Source organism: Synchiropus splendidus, chromosome 4 (genome assembly GCF_027744825.2).
Source record: "Synchiropus splendidus isolate RoL2022-P1 chromosome 4, RoL_Sspl_1.0, whole genome shotgun sequence".
Classification (NCBI taxonomy): domain Eukaryota; kingdom Metazoa; phylum Chordata; class Actinopteri; order Syngnathiformes; family Callionymidae; genus Synchiropus; species Synchiropus splendidus.
The window spans coordinates 22,951,957-22,975,878 of record NC_071337.1 but is presented as its reverse complement, the minus strand read 5'-3'; the positions used below and the strand labels follow the sequence as shown (position 1 = coordinate 22,975,878).

General features: G+C 44.3%; 2 protein-coding genes across 5 annotated transcripts; both read left to right on the top strand.

Annotated features, from left to right (window-relative positions):
• Positions 1-13,720: 13,720 nt before the first annotated feature.
• On the top strand, positions 13,721-15,234 carry LOC128756923 (fish-egg lectin-like). Its single transcript, XM_053861774.1, has 5 exons — positions 13,721-13,951; positions 14,019-14,252; positions 14,328-14,548; positions 14,692-14,813; positions 14,913-15,234. Exons 1-5 carry the CDS (start codon positions 13,897-13,899, stop codon positions 15,052-15,054), a joined length of 774 nt encoding a protein of 257 aa, XP_053717749.1. The 5' UTR covers positions 13,721-13,896; the 3' UTR covers positions 15,055-15,234.
• Positions 15,235-19,108: 3,874 nt separating this feature from the next.
• LOC128756924 (fish-egg lectin-like) lies at positions 19,109-23,663 on the top strand. Of its 4 annotated transcripts, none has more exons than XM_053861777.1 (8): positions 19,109-19,319; positions 19,973-20,095; positions 21,296-21,393; positions 22,228-22,380; positions 22,448-22,681; positions 22,757-22,977; positions 23,121-23,242; positions 23,342-23,663. In XM_053861777.1, exons 4-8 carry the CDS (start codon positions 22,326-22,328, stop codon positions 23,481-23,483), a joined length of 774 nt encoding a protein of 257 aa, XP_053717752.1. In that variant the 5' UTR covers positions 19,109-19,319; positions 19,973-20,095; positions 21,296-21,393; positions 22,228-22,325; the 3' UTR covers positions 23,484-23,663. The 4 variants fall into 4 exon arrangements, with proteins under 4 accessions (XP_053717752.1, XP_053717751.1, XP_053717750.1 ...); XM_053861776.1 differs by having other exon boundaries at positions 19,109-19,346; XM_053861775.1 differs by having other exon boundaries at positions 19,109-19,591.
• Positions 23,664-23,922: the final 259 nt, after the last annotated feature.

Here is a 23,922-nt window from a genome sequence, read left to right as displayed (position 1 = left end):
TGACTTACTAACTGTAGACTGTGGTTTGTTGTCTCTTTTTCTGTTGTCGCAGGAAGAATCCCAGGGATCATAAGTGGCCCCTACCATGATGCAGGAGAACTGCACGCCCCACTTTCTGGCTTTTCACGACCGTTTTATGATGCTCAGGGCAAGAAACTAGTAACACACACACAGTTGTTTAGAAAAAAAAACAATAGACATACAATAGAAATTTAGTTCGTTTACCAAAAATGTGTTTGAACATTTTAATGCTGACACACAGAGACACAGCAACACGTGCACACTGCATGCCAGTACAGTTAGTCGAGTCATTGTGCAATCTGTGGTGAGGCTCAGCAGGTGGCTGCCTCACCGCACTTCACTTCTCAGTACTTGAACAGTAAATGTGAAAATTCAGCCATTTTGAATAAAAACTGAAAAGTGGTGAAATTAAAAAAGAAAAAAAAAATAATTGTGTAAATCAATAGATAAATATAACCATTTAATGTATTTTTTAATTTTACTTTTTTTTCTTTTCAAGATTGACACTGCCACTGCACTCTGCAATCACTGTTTAAAACGTTCAGTGCCCTTCAGGCCCATTTATCTAGGCTGCACTCTGTCTTTTAAATGTGTCCTGTGCAGATCTGGTTGTTTTGACTCAGACAGGCAATATTTTGTACACCTTGGAAGCTGTTTGAGGAGACATGAAGTTGTTGCATTTGTATTCAAAAACTGCAGTTTCAGTACAAACATATATTCAACGTTTTCCATTCATAGGTACAGGTAACATACTCAACATGGCCTTCAAGACTTTAAATCCGAAGTCTTTAAAAAATGTCCAGCGATTGCTCAGCCTGAGTCATTGCTTGTCACTGATGGAGAGGCTCCTGAGCCTATGGTTGAGGAAGAAAAGAATTTATCTCAAGTCATAAAGGAAGGGTTTGGCTGCCTATTTCACACCCAAAATCAGTTCATGGCAGTGTAGATTGCATTCCGCTTGCGTAGTCACCATTTACATACTATCAAAACATGTATAATTTTGTTTATTTCAGTAAGCCATTTAGATGTTCAGATAACATATTTTGAAGAAAAGCATGAATTAACTGATAATAAATTTGGGTCTTACTGCTGCCCCGCATTTCCCATTGTCCCTAAACGCAACTCCTACATTAGACTCCGGCCCTGTTGACTCTCTTGAAGCTCTGATCTTGGCCCCATGATTGGAAAATTCACCTCTTGTTATGCAGCTTAAAGAGACGTTTCATGTCTGTGGTGGCTGTTGTTGGTGGTATAAACTTATGGTAAATAGTTTGTCTGCGTTTTTTATGCATTTAGAGTGTGCTAGTGTTGCCGTTGTGGCCAGTGGCTTGTACATAGCAAAGCACCTACACCATGTTCTTTCAGTCGAAATATCTTTACATCTCCATCCTGAAGTGACCCATGGACTCTTCTCAACATAAAGATGAGCATGAAATGTGCACACTGGTTGCTTTTTACTGTTAAAATTGGGCATATTGTGTCCGGAGCGAATTAGCAGGTGAATTTGTAATGCATGTCGTGATGCTTGTAATGCTTTCTACCACTGGTCTTGCTTTTTTAAAATTAGTTAGAATAGTTAAAATTTTCTCTGTTAGCCATCATTTGGCTCTGAGCAATGTTCCAGAAAGTTCTTGATGCAACCCAGTAGGGGGAGGAGGAGGGAGCTCGTGCTGTAGTGGTGGAAGCGTTGATGCCCATACCTGGTTATAAGGAGTCTGTGTAGGGATGGTGGGGGCTCAGTATCACAGTATCCCCGAGACTGCTGAAGGCCTGCGCGAGGGAGCTGGGACACCCCCTTCAACACATATTCAACCTGAGTTTGGGAGAAGGGAGGGTCCCCCAGCTGTGGAAAACATCCTGCAAAGAAACCACACCCTGGTGAGCTGAACAACTTCAGGCCGGTCGCTCTGACGTCACACGTGATGAAGACCATGGAACGGCTGCTGCTTCACCACCTGAGGCCACAGACCCACCACGCCCTGGACCCACTGCAGTTTGCTTACCGAGAGAAGACGGGAGTGGAGGATGCCATCATCTTTCTTCTCCACCAGTCCCTTTCTTACCTGGACAGAGGCAGTGGTGCTGTGAGGATTACATTTTTGGACTTCTCCAGCGCCTTTAACACAATCCAGCCACTGCTCCTCAGGGACAAACTGACAGAGATGGGAATTGAAACACACCTGGTGGCGTGGATCACTGATTACCTGACCAACAGACCTCAGTATGTGAGGTTGGGGGACAGCAGGGTCTGACACTGTGGCCAGCAGCACAGGAGCACCGCAGGGAACTGTACTCTCTCCAGTCCTGTTCACCCTGGACACCTCCGACTTCCAGTCCAACACGGAGCTCTGCCATGTGCAGAAGTTCGCAGACGACACGGCCATCGTGGGGTGCATCAGGAGTGGACGAGAGGATGAGTACAGGAAACTGATCCAGGACTTCAACCACCTGCTCCTCAACACCACCAAGACCAGAGAGATGGTGGTGGACTTTAGGAGACCCTGGCCGCATCCAGAACCGGTCACCATCAAAGGGGATTGTGTGGAGGTGGTCCAAATATCTGGGAGTGCAGTTGGATGACAAACTGGACTGGACTGGCAACACTGATGCTCTGATGCCCTTCAAAGACTCATAAGTGTTGAGTGAGACCTTTGATGCTGATATTGAACCTCTTCATCGTAGTGACCTGGGACCATGCCACGTGAAGGAAAGAGATCTGCAGTTTCAAAGGTGCGTTGGCAGAAGTTTGCCTTGGCCAAGCTCTTGCCCGCACCTCAACAAAAGGTAAGTGACTGCCCTGCATTCATTACGAACATCCTGTCGTCAAAACCATGCATGCATCCATAGTTAGTGCACCTCCAATGAATCCATATATATATATATATATATATATATATATATATATATATATATATATATATATATATATATATATATATATATATATTATAGTCTGGAAAATACGGAAGGTTTTAGTTTCACTTTCATACCGACGCCACAGATTACTGGGAAATATAACTCAAATATTCACAATGTGTTTTTTTTTTTTTTTTGTTGACAAATATGTAGCCGACAAATAATAGTCGATCAAGATGCTGTCTCCAGTGAAAGTTGTGAGTTGATGAGTTTAATTTAACAAGTTTAATTTAACGAGAAAAAAAAGCGTTTTGAGGAACATGAAAAAAAAATGAATAGGACTCCAATTGTGGCTCATTCACATGCTATGACGTCATACTGCTGCAATTTATTTGAGCTCCTCCGACCCCTGTTACATTACAGCTGCACAAATCACTAGTTTCACTTCAAGCTTCCTGGGATGTGTTACTGAGTGTGAAAACATTGGTCAGTTCCCCGAAGTGTTTATCAAGTCGCATGACACGACTGTTTTAAGACTGAATCCTGTTTCAGGGTCCTCATGTACGCTTAACTGGCACTAGATGAAACTGAAACCAGAGCTACACGACGCAAATGGAAAGTTCGATGACCGTACTGGAGGACTAAAATAATTTATATTAACATTGGGGTCACACAACTTACCTGTTAAGAAGTAGGTCCGCTGGTCTGTCTGTCCCTGAGGTGGATACATCTCCGGGACAGACAAGTAGGTCTGTGTCAAGTCGGTCCAAAGGACCTTTGCTCTGTTAAAGTAGTTGTGGTGCACTGGTAATTGTTTCTCCAAAAAGGGGAAGCCTCATCTGCAACAAAAATGTGGTCGGTGGCGGTGGTCCTCTGGTCAGCTCTTAGAAGTGGACGGTCACACCAACACAGGAGCAGTTGGAGATGAATGAGTGTCCTGTTACCGAATATCTGCAACCATACTACAGTACATCAACCTCACATGATAAACGGTTTGATCACATTGCATTTAACTGTTGGATTAATTTTTTACCACACAGTGGCGCTCATTGACAAGATTCAAAGAAAATATAACTGTTGTTTCAAATACTTTAGTTTTCGTGTACAAATTGTTGATGATGACAGATTATGAATCACTGAAAATTACTTTAGGCCTACAACAAATACGGCCGAGGAGTGCATGAATTGTAGACAGTTCAAAAAGACCTGTACACAATTCGGCGTACATAACTATACGTTCGCCAGGGGACAGACTGTGGGCACTTTGTGTCCTGTATTCGGCCACTGATGCGAAACAACAGGTCGTCCAACTTGCGGCGGTTCCGCCTGAAGCATCAATTGAAGCGGCCACATCCAGGTGATTCTGCTGGAGGAGGTGGTTCACCAGTGTGAGTGCCTCTGGCGAATGCTACGAAACGAGAGACATCTCTTTTTCTAATTACAGCTTGAGCAAGCAACCAGCTACTGACGACTGGCGCTACCGCGACTAAAAATTAGCTGCAATTTGATGCATAAGGAGTAATATGCATAAGGAAAATGGCCATTACAAAGAGCAATATCATGAATGTACTCATATTGGTGCATTCACAATAACCATACGATGCTGCTTCTGAAGAAACAGTGTGTAAATGCACCCTGACCGCGGCTCTGTGCATGCCATCATTGATGCTGTGCGTGTCTGTGTACAGATGAAGCCATTCAAAAGTTCCCAGCTTTCCATGGTGGCTCTGTGACAGATTTGTGAAAGGTCTGTGACTCTGCGAGCCCCAGTGGTGATTTAATTTCCCCAGGAAGACGTAGTGAGCAGGGAAAGCCCCTACTTCACTTCTGCTCGCGAAGAAGGCGGACGCTTTGTCCTTTGCTCCCTCCTGCCCTTATCTCCCCTGCTTCTGCGCTTTGTCTTGTGCAGTCCACGTCTGATCTATCTCGGAGCCTCTTACTGCAAGCCTTGCCAAATCTAAAATCATGGATCTGATCAGCTGGTCTCTTAACGCTATTGACCAAATTTTCTCGACAAAGAAAATGGGTGAAGGAGAGCCCGCCTGCCCTGCCGGAATGCATTGCAGCCGGATACAAGATGGACTCCTGGGGGAAGTGGAAGATCGTGTGCCTGTCGATTCTTTCCGTGGAGGATGTTGAAGACGTGTTCATAGTCGGATATATGATAACAGGTTCCCTGCTGATTGGTCGAAGCGGCTACCTGTTCTATCGCAAAGTTCGGAAACTGTTGGCAGCACATGTGGCCATGGAGAAGCTGCCCGTCATGACTGAGGGATTGTGCAGGGCTGCCGGCACTCAGACTCAAGCGACAGGTGAGCTCAGCTGCAAGCTGGAGGCGATTTCTGAGCACCTTCGCAGAATGGATAACAACATGGAGAAGCTGTCAGCTCGGCTTGGCTGAAGCTGGCCATCGAATTCGGACATATTCGAGCCACCAGGAGACTCAGAGAGACTCAAGGGCAGATGGAAAATTCCAGCATCAGCCTGACCCAAAACAACTTGTTATCTTCATCGGCTCCCAGATACAACCGGCCTCCCGAGGTTGCTCAACTCTCCTGGAAGTTTTGCAGACAAGCTGCTCCGCCCCCACCTCCATTCCCATCACTGACTCTTCACCCTTGTCTTCAACGCCTTCTTTGGCCCCCACTGTGCCTCCATCTCTCTCAGTGCAGAAAGAATGGCGGCGCCTTGAATGGCAGCGGCTTCCCTCATCTGCACTGGGAGTCCTCCCATCCCAACTGCTTCCCCCCTCCGATATGTGCAGTCCTTGAGTTCTGTTGTTGTGTCTTCGATGTCTCACAGGAGCCTAGTTTGGGAGTTGCTTTTTTTCTCACTCCTTGTGTTCTCTATTCTTACTGTGATCGCTACTTCTGTCCTCCCTGTTATGTCTTGTTATATCGTGTCGGACGGGAGTTCAATTTCGTTGTTCCTACTTGTGGTACAATGACAAATAAAAAGTAAAGACTATTCCTAAACAGACTGAGCTGCAATGCCTCCCCATTTGGTCCTCAGCAATGTCAATGGTGGAACTATTCCTTTCTGCCTAATGTGTCAGAGACTGTTTACTAAACATAATAACACGTGACTGAACCCATATGGATTTGACAGCCATGCGTACCTCATCAATGGACGGAATGTGCCCGCTGAACTTCACTTGGCACAAACGGTGCTCGGACAAAACAGTATGAACTCTAGAGATATGATCAAAGAATGATTGAGATATTATCTAGACAACTCTTATTAACTTACTTTCACGATTTAATGTCCTGGCGCTGACATCAGTGTTGAGCATGTTGTGTTTTTTTGCTTCTGTGAATCACCATTTAAACAAACCAGCGCGGCGACTCGACCACTTGCAACATTCATTCACTATTATGTGAGAATGAGTGATGGTCACCAGACGTTTGTTAGGTTAGTTAAGGAGAAACATGGATTGCACGAATATGGGCACAAATCCATTGTCAAATTAAAGTCCACTTCCACATTACAAAACACCTGTCTCCTCTAAAACAAACAGCACAAACTTATCTTGCACCAATTAAACCTCTACACAAACAAGCTACAAGCATAGTTCAACATTGCATCTCCACTTGAAAACAGAACAGCGCTTATGGCGCTGGTTTTTGCCACCGCCACCGTTGGACATTGGTGCCATCCAGTGGCCGCCGTCCAGATCACAGCTGCTGTCCCATCATGAGAAACACACCTCTCTGAATACACCTTAATCCAAGGACAGAACACTGACTGTACTTTTGTTCCACCAGTCTGTCAGCATCAAACCACTCTCACTGACTCACTGAGACAGATGTGTTATGTCGATTTCTCTGTGTTTTTATTTTGTTATTTCCGTTTTTTTTGTCTTTTTTCTGATTCCTGTCTCTTCTCCAGCTTCCGAGCAACACCAGGAAATTAAGCATTCTTGGATTTCTACTCCCCGGTGCCAGTTCATGTTACCAGATGGTTACTTTGTGTCCAGCGGTAAAGATCTTGCTCTTGTGTGCTTGGTCCAGCGTGTTTCATAACTCTTAGATGGTACGTACCGCTGTGCTTTCTTTACCAGGAAGTTATCTCCGGCCGTGAAAAATTATGATATTGGCAACCGTCAGTTGTTGACAGTGGTGGTGGCCCTGCAGGAGTGGAGGCACTGGTTAGAGGGGGCAGAGATTCCTTTCATGGTGCTCACCGACCATAACAACATCACATACCTCCAGACGGCCAAGAGACTGAACTCTGCCTGCCTGTTGGGCAGTGTTACTCGAAAGATTCCGTCTTGCTATAACTTACAAACCAGGGAGTCGCAACATGAAACCTGGTGCTCTCTCACGGCTTCATGAACACCGTTCTACAGGAGAGAGACCTGACACTAGGCTCCCCAGCTCCTGCATCATCATCCTAGTTCATCCTGCTCCTAGTTCTACCACCCCCCAACTTTGTTCCTGAGCCCACTCGACCTCAGGTCCTACAGTGGGGGCATTCTTCCAAGCCTGCTTGCCACCCTGGCATGTTCCACTCTCAGACTCATTCAGCAATGCTTCTGCCCTCGAGACATTGATGTCCATGTGTTTTGGCTCCACAGCATCCCAGTTAACGTGATCTTTGACCGAGGAACGCAATTCTTGTCTCAGTTTTAGCAGTACTTCCTAAAGGCTCTGGGGGCTTTGCCTTGCACCCGGGTACTCATTATGTCGATTGTGATCTACCGGTCAATCGTGGAGGAGTATTGGTCGATCGCAGCGTGACATAAAAAAATATCAGTCTATCATTCATCCCAATCATTCATCAGAACTTATAATGTCAGCCTATCATCAATCCTGTTACTTGACTGACATGCAGGGGAACCACTCAGATGACGCCTGAATTTTGACCTTTAGGTTACAAAACTTACAAGCTAGTCAGTGAACCTCAGATTTCAAGGCCTCGCTAAATCTTATGGTCGTCAAAATGAATGCGGGAGTTGGACCAAGCAAGATGGCGAAAACATATGACTTTCATGTGGAATGGGAGGCGTCATTTTCGAAGTGAATTTGCCTCATCTGCCGGTCTACCATCGCCATACCAAAAAAGGGAAATGTGGAGTGCGATTTCATGGAAACTTTCATGGATTGTTCATGGAAAATACGACGCTGACTTCCCACCGGAAAGCGAGCTGAGAAAGAGAAAGGTGAAGGAACTAAAATCCAAGTTGTCTGGACAGTGGTCACCCAACAAAACTTCAAAAGCGAAAGCCGCCACCGAAGCATCGTTCTGGGTGAGTCACGTGATCGTTAAAAACAAGAAGTCCTCGGATAGATGGTAAAAAATGCATTTGTTGAAGCAGCTGACTCCAGCAGTGTTTGAGCGTGTAAATGGATTTATTGCCAAGTGCAGGCAGGACGATGCGTTCCCTGACTTTTTGAATTACCATTGCATAATCCACCAACAAGCGCAAAAATGCTCAACATGAAAGAGATCATGGATGTGGCAACAAAGATCACCTGTTCTCTTCAAGCCAGATCTCTTCAAAGACGGTCACTTGAAGAGGGCTGAGCGTGACCACTTCGTTCCTCCAGCGATTTTGAGAGCTCTGGCTGGAGATTAAGGAGTTTTTCCATTTTGAACTGGTCTGACAAACAAGGGAAGGCTTGTGAGCAACTTGACAATTGTCCGTCAGAGTTTGACCAAGACTTTTCTTTGCTTGAGCCAGTCGCTACATTCATGTGCTATACTTTCCCGGAAGATGTTGAGGTTGATTCACTCGCATCAAACATTGCAGCAATGTTTCACATGAACTCTTCTGGAGTGGATGATGAGATTTTGACTCTACAAACCAACATTGAGCTGAAGTCGAGAGCTCAAGGACAGTTCTGGAACTTATTCACAGAAAAAAAAGTACCCCAACATGAGGAAATGTGCTATCTTCTTGACTGCATTATTCGGCTCCACTTATTTATGTGAGTCTGCCTTTTCCTACATGAAGATTATTAAGTACCGTTCCACCATGACTGATGGACATCTGGAAGTGTGCATGAGGCTGGCTGCCAGCAGCTACTGTCCGGACTATGCATCCCTGGCTGAGTCAACTCAAGTGATCAAAGTAACTCTCTGGTTATTACAAAATGTTATGTGTTTTATGCAAGATGCATCAACATACATACGCCCACAATACCCTCACCTCATCATCCACAGCTATGTCTCCTTTTTTGGTCGCTTATAGTAACCAGCCACCTCTTTTTCCACCCCAGGAAGTTGACGTCGCAGTCCCCTCTGTGAGCCAACACATACGCCGCTGCCGAGAGATCTGGTCCCACACCCAAGCTGCCCTCTCACGTTCTTCAGAGCGCAATAAACGACGATCCCCTGTGAGTCCCGCAAGTTAACTCCAACATTTATTGGACCCTTCGAGGTGGAGAAACACATTAATGACTGGGTGGTCAGACTCAAGCTCCCTGACTCTTTTCGTATCCACCCCACCTTCCACGTTTCCCTCCTCAAACCTGTCTGAACGTCTCCCCTCAACCCAGCCTCTGAAGCTGCTCCTCCTCCCTTCGTCATCGACAACCAGGCTTCTGGGTTGCTGGTTTTGAAAAAAACTAGTGTGCTGTTTTTGTCCACCAGGAGCAACAGAGTATATTCCCTCACTAAAGGTCAAAATCTCCTCGCCAACATCCAACGGCGGGACGCAAGATTTGAGAATAATGCCTGCCGCACGTTGCTCACCTGCACCTGTGGAGGCGGGGCGTGCATTACAGGCTTCTCAGCCTCATTGTCTCTGTTGCAGACAGCAGACTCCTCAGAAGCACTGACTGTTGTTGTGATCCTTGTGGTCACTGTTACAACTGTCATCGTTGGGTCGTGTCTAAAACAATCGATCGAGGTCGGTTATTAATGGAGGACAGCCAGAAATGTGGGCGAATTGCAGGTGCACTGACTATTGGTGGTGTTATATAACATTGCGGATAGAGTTTGTTGAATAGTTTTTTGCTTTGTTGTGCCACAAGAGGGAGCTGTAAGAAAAGGTTTGTAGATCGGATGCACGTGATGGCAGAAATAGGGCCCTCCAGTGTGTGCTGATCACAGCAGCCTGGTGATGCACGGGAAAGAACTCTCTAAGAGTTGACTGATGATTAAGATCAAGATTGCGATTCATCTGGATGGTTTTTGTGATTCTTTCTTCGGACAAGTTGCCACAGTTGGAATCTGCGTATTTGCCATGGCTCTGACTGCGGGACGTTAATACACATGCAATGAGCGCATGAGTTGGTTCAGACACACTGACCTCTTCAGAAGTCTCAGGGCAGTTACTTACCTTTTGTTGAAGTGCGGGCAGGAGCTTGGCCTCAGCAGACGTCTGCTACGGTCCAGTACGGTCCCAGGTCACAACAATGAAGGGTGTCAATAGCAACATCAAAAGGTCTCCCCCAATATATATATATATATATACACACAAGTAACAACCGACTTACGACCTATATATATATATATATAGGTGTGTGTCTGTTCCTCCTTGTTTTCAGGACTCTGAATGCAGGCTGAGCATCTCACTGATGCTCAAGGCTGTTGCTACATTCTTGTTTATCTTCAGTGTTGTTGTCGAGCCCTTCCGTCCAGTGATAAAAGTGTATGTCGATGTCGCTCGCTGAGAGTGTCAATTTGATACTGTGAATTTGTATTCTCACACTCTTTACAAAGATTCTTCCGTTAATACTCATAAAACACAATTCTTTCTTTATTGTCGTAGGAGATTCCACAACAAGGGATTTGGTGCTGTGCTTCTGCAAAGTGAAGGTAAAAACTGGAGACCAGTGGCCTATGCGTCCAGATCGATGACACAAGCAGAATGCAGATGTCCACAATTAGGAAAGGAGTGTCAGGAACTTGTGTTTGGACTGGAAGGATTCCACGACTGCATCTATGGCTGCCGGCCTTCACTGTGGAGACACAGACCATCGACCTCTTGTTCCAGTAATGAAGAATCTATATGAAATGTCTCCAAGATGATGAAGCTGCAGGGATATGATTTTGAGCTGGTGCATGCAAGTACATGTGAATGTTACCAGATTAAAGTAATATTGTTTGCTTCTCTTTGTTAAAAGAAAGGATGTGACAATGAGTGATGTCTGTAAATGACCACTAGGTGTCAATGTTGTTTTGGGTACTGAACGGAAGAGGTTGAAGATGAACAAGTTGCAATGACGACCATGTTGGAGGAAAAATGAGTAAAAATAGTGACAGTGACAAATATCAAAGGCCATTCAGAGCAGGGCCACCATTGCACTCCCAGATCCCAGGTTTACAGATAAGCTGGAGGGAGATCTATTTAATATGACAAAATATATCAGTTATTCATTTTAGATAACTGTTTCGATTTTTACGTAACCTCTGAACTGCCATGGTAAGCTATTTTTATTTATGTATTACCTCATTCGTACGAGAAAAAAACACGTTGGTACGTCGGATGTGGAATGACCAGAGACAGCCGTGCTCGTGCTCCGCCAGCTTCTGTAGATTTTATCACTATCTATATTGTATGATTTTATTGTAGTTTGGGGAATTTCATGACAAAACTGGCCTTAACTTCATAACAACGATTCTTTATCTCTTGGAGCACATATATTTGCTTCTGCTTTTACGTGTAGTTTTAGCCATCAAAAGAGCAAACTTTGATCGTCTACGAGTGTCAATAAAGTTTTGAAGTGAGACTTGTACAGACAGTCTCTGGTGTTGCGGTCTGACAAGGAACTTTATCATTCTGTCGTGAAGGAATCTTCGGTCAAGTTTAGAGGCACATCAGGTTTGAAAACAACTCAAATAGCTGCGAGTGTGTGTGGTCAGAGGCGTGTTGCTGCAAGTGATGAACGAATCAACACACCAGTATAGATCTATAGTTCACATAAAAAATGTGACTGAATCCACATAATCCGCTCACATTGGTAGATCGTCATCAGGTTCAAATTGTTCATGATTTAATGTCATCATAATGTCCACCTCTCTCTTCAGGCAAATTCGGTGAAATTGGGTCATATCCCATGGCACACCTGACTGTTTCTCTTCACATCTTAAGATTGTTCCTGTTTTTCCCTGGTTATAATCACACCATTACATGGATGTCGCAGGAGGAAAAGATTTTAAACACGAAGGCTTTAACTCAACAGCAGTGTGGCTTTGTCCTCATGGTTAAACAGTGAACCAGCGTCTAAACCGGGCGTTCACATGTCCTCATTCTGTCCTGGGCGAGGTGGTAAGGAAATATGGGGAACCAAACCTTTACTTTAATGCGGCGTCTCTCAGGTCATTTCAATCACACGTAATTGTGCACCTGATCCAGCCCCAATGGCTTTATTAAGCATCCATTTCCTGAAAAAGGGTGTTAACTTTGGCACAAGATAAAGTGTGCTCTTCCAGTAAGATGCAAACAATGACACAGTTGAAAGTCAGAGTCGGCACAAGTTCTGAACTTTACAGAGGTAATTCACTTGCAGGTGACCACTGGGCTGCGATAGAGATGCTCAAAGCAGAAGAAGCCCACTTCCCTGCACACCCTCATGTCTGTTGCGAATTGCAGATCACTGTTGACTCGGCTTCGTTGTGATGGAGCACTTTTTTTTTCGGAACTTCATTTTAGCAGCAATGAAACACACTGGAATCAAAGTTATTGTCCTCATCATAATAACACAGTCATAATAAGGATAATTCGTAATACAGCAACGTACTGTCGTAGTCATAACTAATGCTCATAATAGTTGAAGTATAACAAATACTTACAGTACTGTGGCAGGCTGCCAGGACAATGAGACCTTCCACCAGGCCAATAAAATGATGCACCTCTCAGGGGTTCTAGTGTGTCGTCTTGTTTGACCTTGAAACCACAGGACATCACAGTTGCTCCTGACTGAAACGCTGATATGAGGAAGGCTGTGTTTCTGTCTTGAGGTTGTCTCCCTCCCTAAGTAAATATATGTGTCCTTGCTGGACAACATGACGTTCCAGCTCAAGATATGAGATGGATTCACAGGTTCTGACAGGGACATGGAAGCTACTGATCCAGAATGAATTATTAGAAAATAGAAAAAATCTTGTTTTTTGGTGGAGCAAAAACAGAGCAAAGGTTTCAAGCAAATATCCCTTCTCTGACAGCAACTTCATGACAGGATGACACACCCATGATAGTCTGCCATGATGGGAAATATTGACTAAACAAGTTCCATCAGCTTCGACCCATTAGAACATTTTTGCATTGTATTTGACAGCTGCACAAACTACAGTGATGTGATTGATAACATTCTATTTTTCTTTCTTCTTTTTGCATTTCCTGTCAGGTCACTCTCCTCCACCTTCATGTCTTGCATGTACATGAACCACAGCTTTGAGCATTCAGTTGTTTCTGACCACCACCTGACTTGTGCGTTCACCCTGTTCTCACCGAGTCTCTCCATGTCCTGCTTTATCACATCCTCAATAGCTGCCATCCTCTTTTTCTTTTGCCCGGTATTTCCATGTTTAACATTTTTCGTTACCTGTCTGGTTCAAATCACCTCATTATATCCTCCCTAACTCTGACTCTAAACTTCCATACATGAACTGTCCCTCTCATTTACAGTAGAGATATGCTCATTTCAAATCTTGTCCTCCTGAGTAGCTCCAATGAAAACCGTAGCATCTTCATCTCCAACACTTCTAACTCAGTCCTTGGTCCTTGTGCCATCGCTACAGTCCATGACCCGCACATCATGGCAAATCTCTCTACCGTCCGATGAAGCTTCCATTTCACTCCAGCTGCTGCTCTTCTGTCACAGGCAACAATAACAACTACATTGTTCAATGTCACATTAGATGATGACTTTCCTCACACGTGATGAACATTGAATTCCAGCCAACTAACTGGAAATCAAGTTGTCAAACCTGCATGGAATGTAGATCGACCCACCTCTTCTGCCTATAAAAGCCAGACCAACCAAGCAGCAGAGCAGCAGAGCAGCAGCCTCTTGAGATCCTGACATCAGCCTCCCTGAAGACAACCACCACCTGAAGAACAGCCACATCATGAAGACTGCCATCGCTCTCTTGCTGCTGTCTTGCTTCCTGGCTGCCAGTCATGGTAGCTGAACACACCGCTGGAGAAGAGAAGTGAAAATGTTGTGACTAACCTTGTCTTTGCTTTGCAGCCTTCAGGTGTGAGGAAGCTCCCAGGTATTACGGCCTCGGTCAGTTTGATGCCGGACAAGGAATGTTGGTTGCCACCAACAGATATCGAACCCTGATGCTCACTGGTACACGCTGGAAATTCCTGAGCAGCCAACGCCTTCGTCACATTTCAGTCGGACGTTCTGGTCTGTGGGCCACTGATTCCAGCAACAAACTCTTCAAAATGGTGGGAGGCAAATTTCTGGAGGCCACAGGTATTTTTCATCAGGAACTTTCATGATGACCTTCCTTTAATAGGTGTGAGACAAGTGTTATTTCTTTGTCTCCAGGTTTGAAGTTGAAAGTGGTGGCAGCTGGAGGGGACGATTTTTTGATGGGAGTCAGAGCCAGTGACAACAGAACCGTCTGTGTTCGAGGCAGCTCAGCTTTGCACTACAAAGGTGTCGGCTCTGTGAGCTGGGTTTTGAAGACAAATATCATGAAAGAAATCAGCTGCGGACAGAATAGGTGCTGGGCGGTCGACTCATCGAATCGGGTCTATGTCATGTGGGTAAGTAGACGCCACAGCAATGCAAATACATACACAACATCATAACGTGGGAACTATTCAGTCATCAGGTTGCCAGTCTTTTTTTGAAAACTTTCAGGTTTTTTACATTTGTCACCAGAGTTTCCCGTCTTGTTTGATTTCAGAATATCAACTCCGGCTGTGGAAGTACATCATGGGTGCAAGTGCCTGGGTCCTTTAAGTCGATCAAAGTGGGACAGGACGGATCAGTTTTTGGACTGATGCCGCATGGTGTCATCTGTGAAAGGTAAGCAAAGACTTGGCATCTGAACCTCATTGTGCTGGTCCTTGTCATTTCTACTATGAAACAATATCAGCAACCATTTTATATCTTTTTCTTCAACAGAGTGGGCATCACAAATAGTAATCCGAGAGGCTCTACTTGGCGCGAGTTCCCCATGTGCATCACTGTTGACAGACTCGCCTACGACCTGGGCAGACTTTGGATCGCCAGCAAGTCAGGTCTCCTCTTGGAGTGCCGCCGCTAGGATTCACTCTTGTTGCACTGATGTATGGCAACAATGCACCTGAATCTTCTTGAATCTTTTTCTTTGTCATGAAATCATGATGCGGAATTGTCAGAAATATCTACCAAGTGATTGAATTTTGATCATAATTTGTTTTTAGAACTGTGGTGAATCAGAATCTACCATGTTTGGGAACACTGAATAAAGAATAACAAATGACTTGTTGTACTTTCTTGGTCTTGATCGATGTGTTCTTGACTACAACTCATTTTTTTCAAGTTGGATTAGTGAAAGGAGAGAACTTTGACAACCTATTGCTGGTGTAATGCCTTCTGTGCAATATTTCAAGTTGTGTTCGCCCATGTTTAATTCAAATAGATGAAATGCAGGTATCCCATGTCCAGTGATTTTCAGTTCAAGTTCTCAATGATATCTTCACTTGTTTGATCTATTTTGGGACCTCAACCCCCTGCTTTTGCATTTCCAACAGCTAAAGTTGGGTGGGCTGTTTGAGAATGGGGGCATTTCCACAGGAAGTGTCACAGACAGATGATTGGTGACTGTGAGCAGCTTGCTGAGTCTCCTCACCATCAGTCCAGTGAGCACCAGCAGTGAGGAGCACCTTCTATGGATAAGTCCTGTGCTGGAGCTACAAACGGAAGAATTCAGAAGAATGTTTTTTAAGTTGGCTCCAAGTTTTATCAGAATATGTGATGCTAGGGTTCTCAAGTAACAAAGCAGAGAAACTGGTGCAATTGATGAATAGCTACAGAGTTTCATTGTGACCCATATTGGGTGGTAAATGTTTCAAGCAAATGTTAATTTGACTCCCAGTACTATCCAGGCCAATTTGGGAGACTCATTCCTGAAGCCAAACCTCTCCTTCCATGGGTGAAGAAGATATTTTTTGAAAAAAAAACATTTGGATTTTGGGCTGGACTTATTCCATATGAACCCTATTATGTATGTATCAAACATATATCAGAAATATCTTGGAAGGGAAGCAGTATTTGACATGAATTAATTTGGGAATCATGATCATTTTTATCAAGTTCTTGGAATCGGAGAGTTGGCACTTTGAATCCCACTCCATCCCAGTTGCTCTCATGGTGTCCTTGTCCTACCTTGCCTTGTATGAATGTGAGTGAACAATCATGGGGGGTGGTCGGCAGGGCACATCGGTCCACCACTGGGGAGTGAATGGAGGCCGCGTCTTGCAACTCAGTGATTCGGCCATATCATCAATGTGAATGAGAATACGTTCAAGTTCCATTTATGCCCGGAAATATTGGCAACATTATTGTAGGAGATCTATAAAACGTGGCATTGATTTTGCTGTGTATTGTCCCTTCGATTCGTCCGACTTCCTCACAGTGGCTGCAAGTGGTTCAACAGCCAAGTGAAATAAGCAGGGTGAGAGAGAGCAACAAAACAAGGTACGAAGCACGTTCATGTATGACAGAAGGTGCAGTATGGCCTCCTCTAATCTCATTGCAAGAGTTTTGGTAAATACTTTATAATCACAGTTCAATAGACTGATATAAAACAAGCATCCTTTCCTGCCTTTACCATCCAAGTCAAAATGACATTAGCTTGGTTTTCATGAGGAAACGACTGAACCAGAGTCTGGGCAAAACCTCACCCAGATCTATTATGTGTTAAAGTAGGTGAAGGAAGTGAAATATCGCTGAGGTACACGACACATGAATTGCAAATGAGGCCAGCCAACACAACGTTCAGAAGCCTTTCAGAAGTGACAGGTCCTCTACTCAATCCAAAGGGTGGCACCTTTAGTTGAAAAAGGTCAACGTGGCTGTCAAAGCAGTTTGATTTCTGATTTCCTCCACAACTTTCAATGCGAGGTAACAGGCCAGCTTTGAATACTGGGCTCCACGGATTCAGAGGAGGACGCACAAAAGTTCACTTGGTCTTTGTAATGGCTCATGTAGATGTGGAAGACCTCCGATATTCTTTTTTATGTTCTGGTGAAACAATGGTTGAGTGGTCGGACCACCATGATGTAGTCTTCATTTGACATGAAGAGAAGACATGAAGATGCTCAGCAACATAAGGTTGTCTGCAGAGACATATCAGCAAAACAACCAGTAGATCAGAGAGTGAGGCCCATTACTGAAGACAAATGGGCCAAAATATTGGTGGAGATGCAGACAAGCTGTTGGGTGAATCATTTTGGACATGCCATTTGTTAAAATGAAAATAACAGATCATAAATATCTTCAGCCACAATGATGGCCCTTGTACATCACCTTATTTTGTTCTGGGTGATGCCATTCATGAAACCAAATGGTTGGGTGAAAAAAAAGCAACCTGGAGGAGACCTTGACTGGGGTATGACTCATGTTGGGCTTCAGTGTCAGTTATGGTGTATATTTCTGTGTATAACTCTTTGTCTTTTATCCTCGTTCTTCTTGCTGAATTGACGCTGCTTTCAGTGAACAAAACTGGAGTTCAAATGAAAGTCTGTCATATCCTCATTCCATCCGGTCAATAATGAAGAGTCGCTTATTTGACAAAAGATCAGGCTCCTCCTAATTATGTTTAATGATTTCACTTTGAGGAGTGTCTCTGTTTTAATTTGTTCTTAAGTGCTCTTCTATGAGGAATTCAAGGTGTTGCCTCATCAATTCAACATAATTGTTTACCTGAACACAAAGGTGCTTTCCACACTGAAATGGCCATGATCTTATTTTAGACAGGGGTTTCCTGTGTGATCTGCTGTCGATAAATTCCAAAATGAGTTCACCCGACAAAATAAGAAAAAAAGTCACAGTCACCATGACAACAGGTCAGTGCTAACAGGCGGCGCTTAGGAATCAACTACATTATATTCCCACGGTAATAAAGTGAGCATATTCGATGTGTTGGAGGAACCTTTGACACACGTGTGTTTCTTGTCACCTGTCTTTTTAATGTTCTGCTTTGGATCGCCAGCAAGTCAGGTCTCCTTGCAGTGCCGCCGTTAGGATTCACTCTTGTTTCACTGATGTACGGCGACAATGCGCCTTAATCTTCAGCCCTCTTTTTTTCTTTTTCATGAAATAATTACCCCAATAGTAAGGATGAGGAATTGTAACAAATTCCTACCTAGTGATTGAATTTTGATAATTATTTGTGTTTAGAACTGTGGTGAATCAGAATGTACCATGTATGGGAACACTGAATAAAGAACCACAAGTGCCTTGTCGTCCAGATAGTCTGTTATGTGTCAAGACGCGGAGTGGGACCCAAGTGCAGTGATGAGAAACTTACAGGAGGCAAGGAGTGGAGCAAGGTACAATATTTCATCATTAACTGTCACGTTCAGCACTCTGTGCTCTCTTATTCTTTGTCTGTTCCGCCTGCTTTTATTTTGTTAACCCCCTGTAGTTTCCTTTTCCTTTGTCTCATCCTGCTGAATGGCAGCGCAGCTGGAGCTCATCCCGTCATCAACTCCTGTGGATATCACCTGGCGAGCTCCAGGCTACTGGCTGCTAGATGGTCATTTTGTGTCATTCGGTAAATCTCCCAAGACTGACCTTCCTCCTTGTTGTTCTGATTTTTTCTAGATTCCTGCGTGCGCTTGAATTTCTCTTCAGCCGCTTCCTGAGTTTCGCTTTCTCCTCTTGCTCCGCTTCTGTTTTCATCTCCTCAATTCTTCCAGACTGCGTGTGAGTGTTCCAAAACCCACTTTTCATTTATCGATTGTTGTGTAGATTTTTCCCTTCGTGTGAGTTTGAGTCTTCTCCACGTAGCGCTTTTAGTTGCTTGGACCTCGTGAGTTTATATCCGAGCGTGTTTGAGTTCTCCCTGTTTTTGAAGGTTTAATCTAATTCACCTCTCTTTTGTTGCAGATTTTTACCCAGTCCCTCTGTGTATTTCCCGGTTCGTGTTTTGACTCCGGCGCCTTCAGTTCCTGTCTTCGTTGTCTGTGTTTATTGTAACTTGTCCATTAAATGTATTAATTTAATATCGTTGTCCTGGCGTCTCCACACCAGCTTCAACAGCGGGCTCTGCAGCTGAACCAGCACACCTGAAGCTGGCTGGAACAAGCCTGCTCTCATGTCTGCTTTCTGTCATGGCTTGGCTAGTGTCATCCAGGACCAACTCTCCCTCCTCTTGAGGAACTAATTTTACTTTCTGTCCGTACAGACAACAGTATGAAACGGTCCACTCCACATATGGTGTTTCCAGTCCCGCTCTCCCCACCAGAACCTCCACTGTATGTCCGTGAACCTGCTGTTCTTCCCGTTCCTCAGCTTCCAGGAGATCTCCCTGAACCCATGCAGGTGGGGAGGACGAGACTAACACCAAATGTACGTCAACTCCGTTTGTCTCGTGGCTTATGTCTATATTGTGGTGCAGTTGGTCACTTCCTGAGAACCTGTCCTGCACGTCTAAAGAACCCTCGCTGTCCTCCTGTGACTACTACTCAGATCGGTGTCATTACTTTTTCTTGGCATAAGAAGCAGCAGTGCTCTTCTCCTGGTCTCTCAGCAGAACCTGAGAGACCCGTGCAGGTCAACAGATCTCGTCTCTCCCCTGAAGTGCGGCAATTCAGGTTAGCTCAGGGGTTATGCTTGTACTGTGGTGTGGCTGGTCATGTTCTTGGGACCTGTCCAACATGTCCTTGATTCATGTCATGATTCATGAAGGTCATCGAGGCATTGTCAATGGCAAAAGAAGGGCAAGAGACACTGTGTTCTGGACTGGAATGAACAAAGACATTGAAGCACGAATCACTGGATGTGAAACAAGCTGAGCAGAGAACCGTAGTTTGGCAACGGCAAAAAAGTTGCGATGGATGTTTCATTTTAAAGGAAAATATTGTCTTGTCGCCATAGATTATTTTTGCCGATTTTGCAGACATGGCTCTTCTGTCCAACACATCAAATTGTGTGCTGACACATGTGAAATCATTTTTATTTAATTCCAAACACAGATGTGACTGATGACGGCCCTTGCATCACTAGGAACGAGTGGCTGAGGTTCTCTGAGCAGAAGGATTTCAGCAACATCACTTGAAGTCCGTTGTATGCACAGTCCAATGGAAAAGCTGAGAAAGGTGGGCACATTCTCAAACAACTGCTGAAAACTCTGCAGACAGTGGATCTGATCCATATCTTGGTTATCTATCTTAGTTATAGAGCATCACCATCAGATTGTGGATTGTCACCTGCTGCACTGTTGATGAATGGCAAGCTGCACATCACTCTGCCACCTGTTGCAAAACAATGGAGACGTAAAGATCAGGAAAAAATTTAAGGCTCAAAAGATAAGACAGAAATGAGAGATTTTGAGAAGGAATCATCACAGACTTCTGAGGACAGACATCAGTTGGCAGGAAATGTGAAACTTTTTTGTGGCTGGTGATTCAAATGTTGCCATATTAAAGTGATATTGTATGATTTTATTTGTGAAAAGAAAGAGGGATGTAACGATCAGTGATGTTTGTAAATGACCACTAGGTGTCAATGTTGTTTCATGATTCGTTCATCACGTGCAGCAGCACAACTCTTCCTCCAGTTATAATCACACCATTACATGGACGTGGCAAAAGGAAAAGATTTTAAACAGGACGATTTTAACTCAACAGCAGTGAACCAGCTTCTAAACCTCAGTGGGATTTTTGAAGGTTCTCGGGCGTTTACTTCACCAGTTCACATGTCCTCATGCTGTGCACCTGATGCTGTCCTCCAATTGTTCGCGACCCAGCCAAAAATAACAAAACCTCAAAGGCACTTTATTAACCATCCATTTCCTCTAAAGGGTGTCAACTCTAGAAGTTTGGCACAAGATGAACTCGTGTTCCAGTTGTTCCAGGAAGATGCAAACAATGACACATATTAAACTGTGCACTATCCACACAGGTTCTGAACTTTACAGAGATAATTCACTTGCGAGTGACCACTGGGCTGCTAAAGAGATGCTCAAAACAGAAGAAGCCCGCTTCCCCAGATGGATTCACAGGTTCTGACGGGGACATGGAAGATCAGATCCAAAATGAACTGTTAGAAAATCCCCTTGACTGAGAATCTGTGGTGTAACACCACAGGTCATGTCTGTGAGATGTTTGCTGAACTCGACTGCCGCTTGCAAAGCAAAGCTAATCCACTGAATAATCCACTCTGTGGCGGGGTCCAGAGGAGAGGCAAAAACATGGTCCTCTCCCTCACTTTTCATCTGTCAACTGATTTTGTGTGAGAATCTGAAGGCAAATGAATTGGATAGAAGTAACATGTTGATTGTGCTTATTTCTTTTTAGACTGAATCATGGATCGACATCCTCACATTCCATATGTTGCGGTGATGTTTCATCTTGTTTACACTGTGGAGAGGAGGACGAGGCCCCTTAAACAGGAAGTGAGAAAAAAAGTTTCAAGCAAATATCCCTTCTCTGACAGCAACTTCATGACAGGATGACACACCCATGATAGTCTGCCATGATGGGAAATATAGACCAAACAAGTTCCATCAGCTTCGACCCATTAGAACATTTTTGTATGATGACAGCTGCACAAACTACAATGATTTGATTGATAACATTCTATTTTTCTTTCTTCTTTTTGCATTTCCTGACAGGTCACTCTCCTCCACCTTCATGTCTTGCATGTGCATGAACCACAGCTTTGAGCATCCAGTTGTTTCTGACCACCACCTGACTTGTGCATTCACCCTGTTCTCACCGAGTCTCTCCATGTCCTGCTTTATCACATCCTCAATAGCTGCCATCCTCTTTTTCTTTTGCCCGGTATTTCCATGTTTAACATTTTTCGTTCCCTGTCTGGTCCAAACCACCTCACTCTGTCCTCCCTGACTCTGACATACATGAACTGTCCCTCTCATTTACAGTAGAGATATGCTCATTTCAAATCTTGTCCTCCTGAGTTGCTCCAATGAAAACCGGAGCATCTTCATCTCCAACACTTCTAACTCAGTCCTTGGTCCTTGTGCCATCGCTACAGTCTCTGACCCGCACATCATGGCAAATCTCTCTACCGTCCGATGAAGCTTCCATTTCACTCCAGCTGCTGCTCTTCAGTCACAGGCAACAATTACAACTACATTCTTCAATGTCACATTAAATAATGACTTTCCTCATACCTGATGAACATTGAATTCCAGCCAACTAACTGGAAATCAAGTTGTCAAACCTGCATGGAATGTAGACTGACCCACCTCTTCTGCCTATAAAAGCCAGACCAACCAAGCAGCAGAGCAGCAGAGCAGCAGCCTCTTGAGATCCTGACATCAGCCTCCCTGAAGACAACCACCACCTGAAGAACAGCCACATCATGAAGACTGCCATCGCTCTCTTGCTGCTGTCTTGCTTCCTGGCTGCCAGTCATGGTAGCTGAACACACCGCTGGAGAAGAGAAGTGAAAATGTTGTGACTAACCTTGTCTTTGCTTTGTAGCCTTCAGGTGTGAGGAAGCTCCCAGGCATTACGGCCTCGGTCAGTTTGATGCCGGACAAGGAATGTTGGTTGCCACCAACAGATATCGAACCCTGATACTCACTGGTACACACTGGAGCCTCCTGAGCTACCAACGCCTTCGTCACATTTCAATCGGACGTTCTGGGCTGTGGGCCACTGATTCCAGCAACAAACTCTTCAAAATGGTGGGAAGCAAATTTCTGGAGGCCACAGGTATTTTTCATCAGGAACTTTCATGATGACCTTCCTTTAATAGGTTTGAGACAAGTGTTATTTCTTTGTCTCCAGGTTTGAAGTTGAAAGTGGTGGCAGCTGGAGGGAACGATTTTTTGATGGGAGTCAGAGCCAGTGACAACAGAACCGTCTGTGTTCGAGGCAGCTCAGCTTTGCACTACAAAGGTGTCGGCTCTGTGAGCTGGGTTTTGAAGACAAATATCATGAAAGAAATCAGCTGCGGACAGAATAGATGCTGGGCGGTCGACTCATCGAATCGGGTCTATGTCATGTGGGTAAGTAGACGCCACAGCAATGCAAATACATACACAACATCATAACGTGGGAACTATTCAGTCATCAGGTTGCCAGTCTTTTTTTGAAAACTTTCAGGTTTTTTACATTTGTCACCAGAGTTTCTTGTCTTGTTTGATTTCAGAATATCAACTCCGGCTGTGGAAGTACATCATGGGTGCAAGTGCCTGGGTCCTTTAAGTCGATCAAAGTGGGACAGGACGGATCAGTTTTTGGACTGATGCCGCATGGTGTCATCTGTGAAAGGTAAGCAAAGACTTGGCATCTGAACCTCATTGTGCTGGTCCTTGTCATTTCTACTATAAAACAATATCAGCAACCATTTTATATCTTTTTCTTCAACAGAGTGGGCATCACAAATAGTAACCCGAGAGGCTCTTCTTGGCGCGAGTTCCCCATGTGCATCGCTGTTGACAGACTCGCCTACGACCTGGGCAGACTTTGGATCGCCAGCAAGTCAGGTCTCCTCTTGGAGTGCCGCCGCTAGGATTCACTCTTGTTGCACTGATGTATGGCAACAATGCACCTGAATCTTCTTGAATCTTTTTCTTTGTCATGAAATCATGATGCGGAATTGTCAGAAATATCTACCAAGTGATTGAATTTTGATCATAATTTGTTTTTAGAACTGTGGTGAATCAGAATCTACCATGTTTGGGAACACTGAATAAAGAATAACAAATGACTTGTTGTACTTTCTTGGTCGTGATTGATTTGTTCTTCACTACAACACTACGACTACAACTCGTTTTTTTCAAGTTGGATTAGTGAAAGGAGAGAACTTTGACAACCTATTGCTGGTGTAATGCCTTCTGTGCAATATTTCAAGTTGTGTTCGCCCATGTTTAATTCAAATAGATGAAATGCAGGTATCCCATGTCCAGTGATTTTCAGTTCAAGTTCTCAATGATATCTTCACTTGTTTG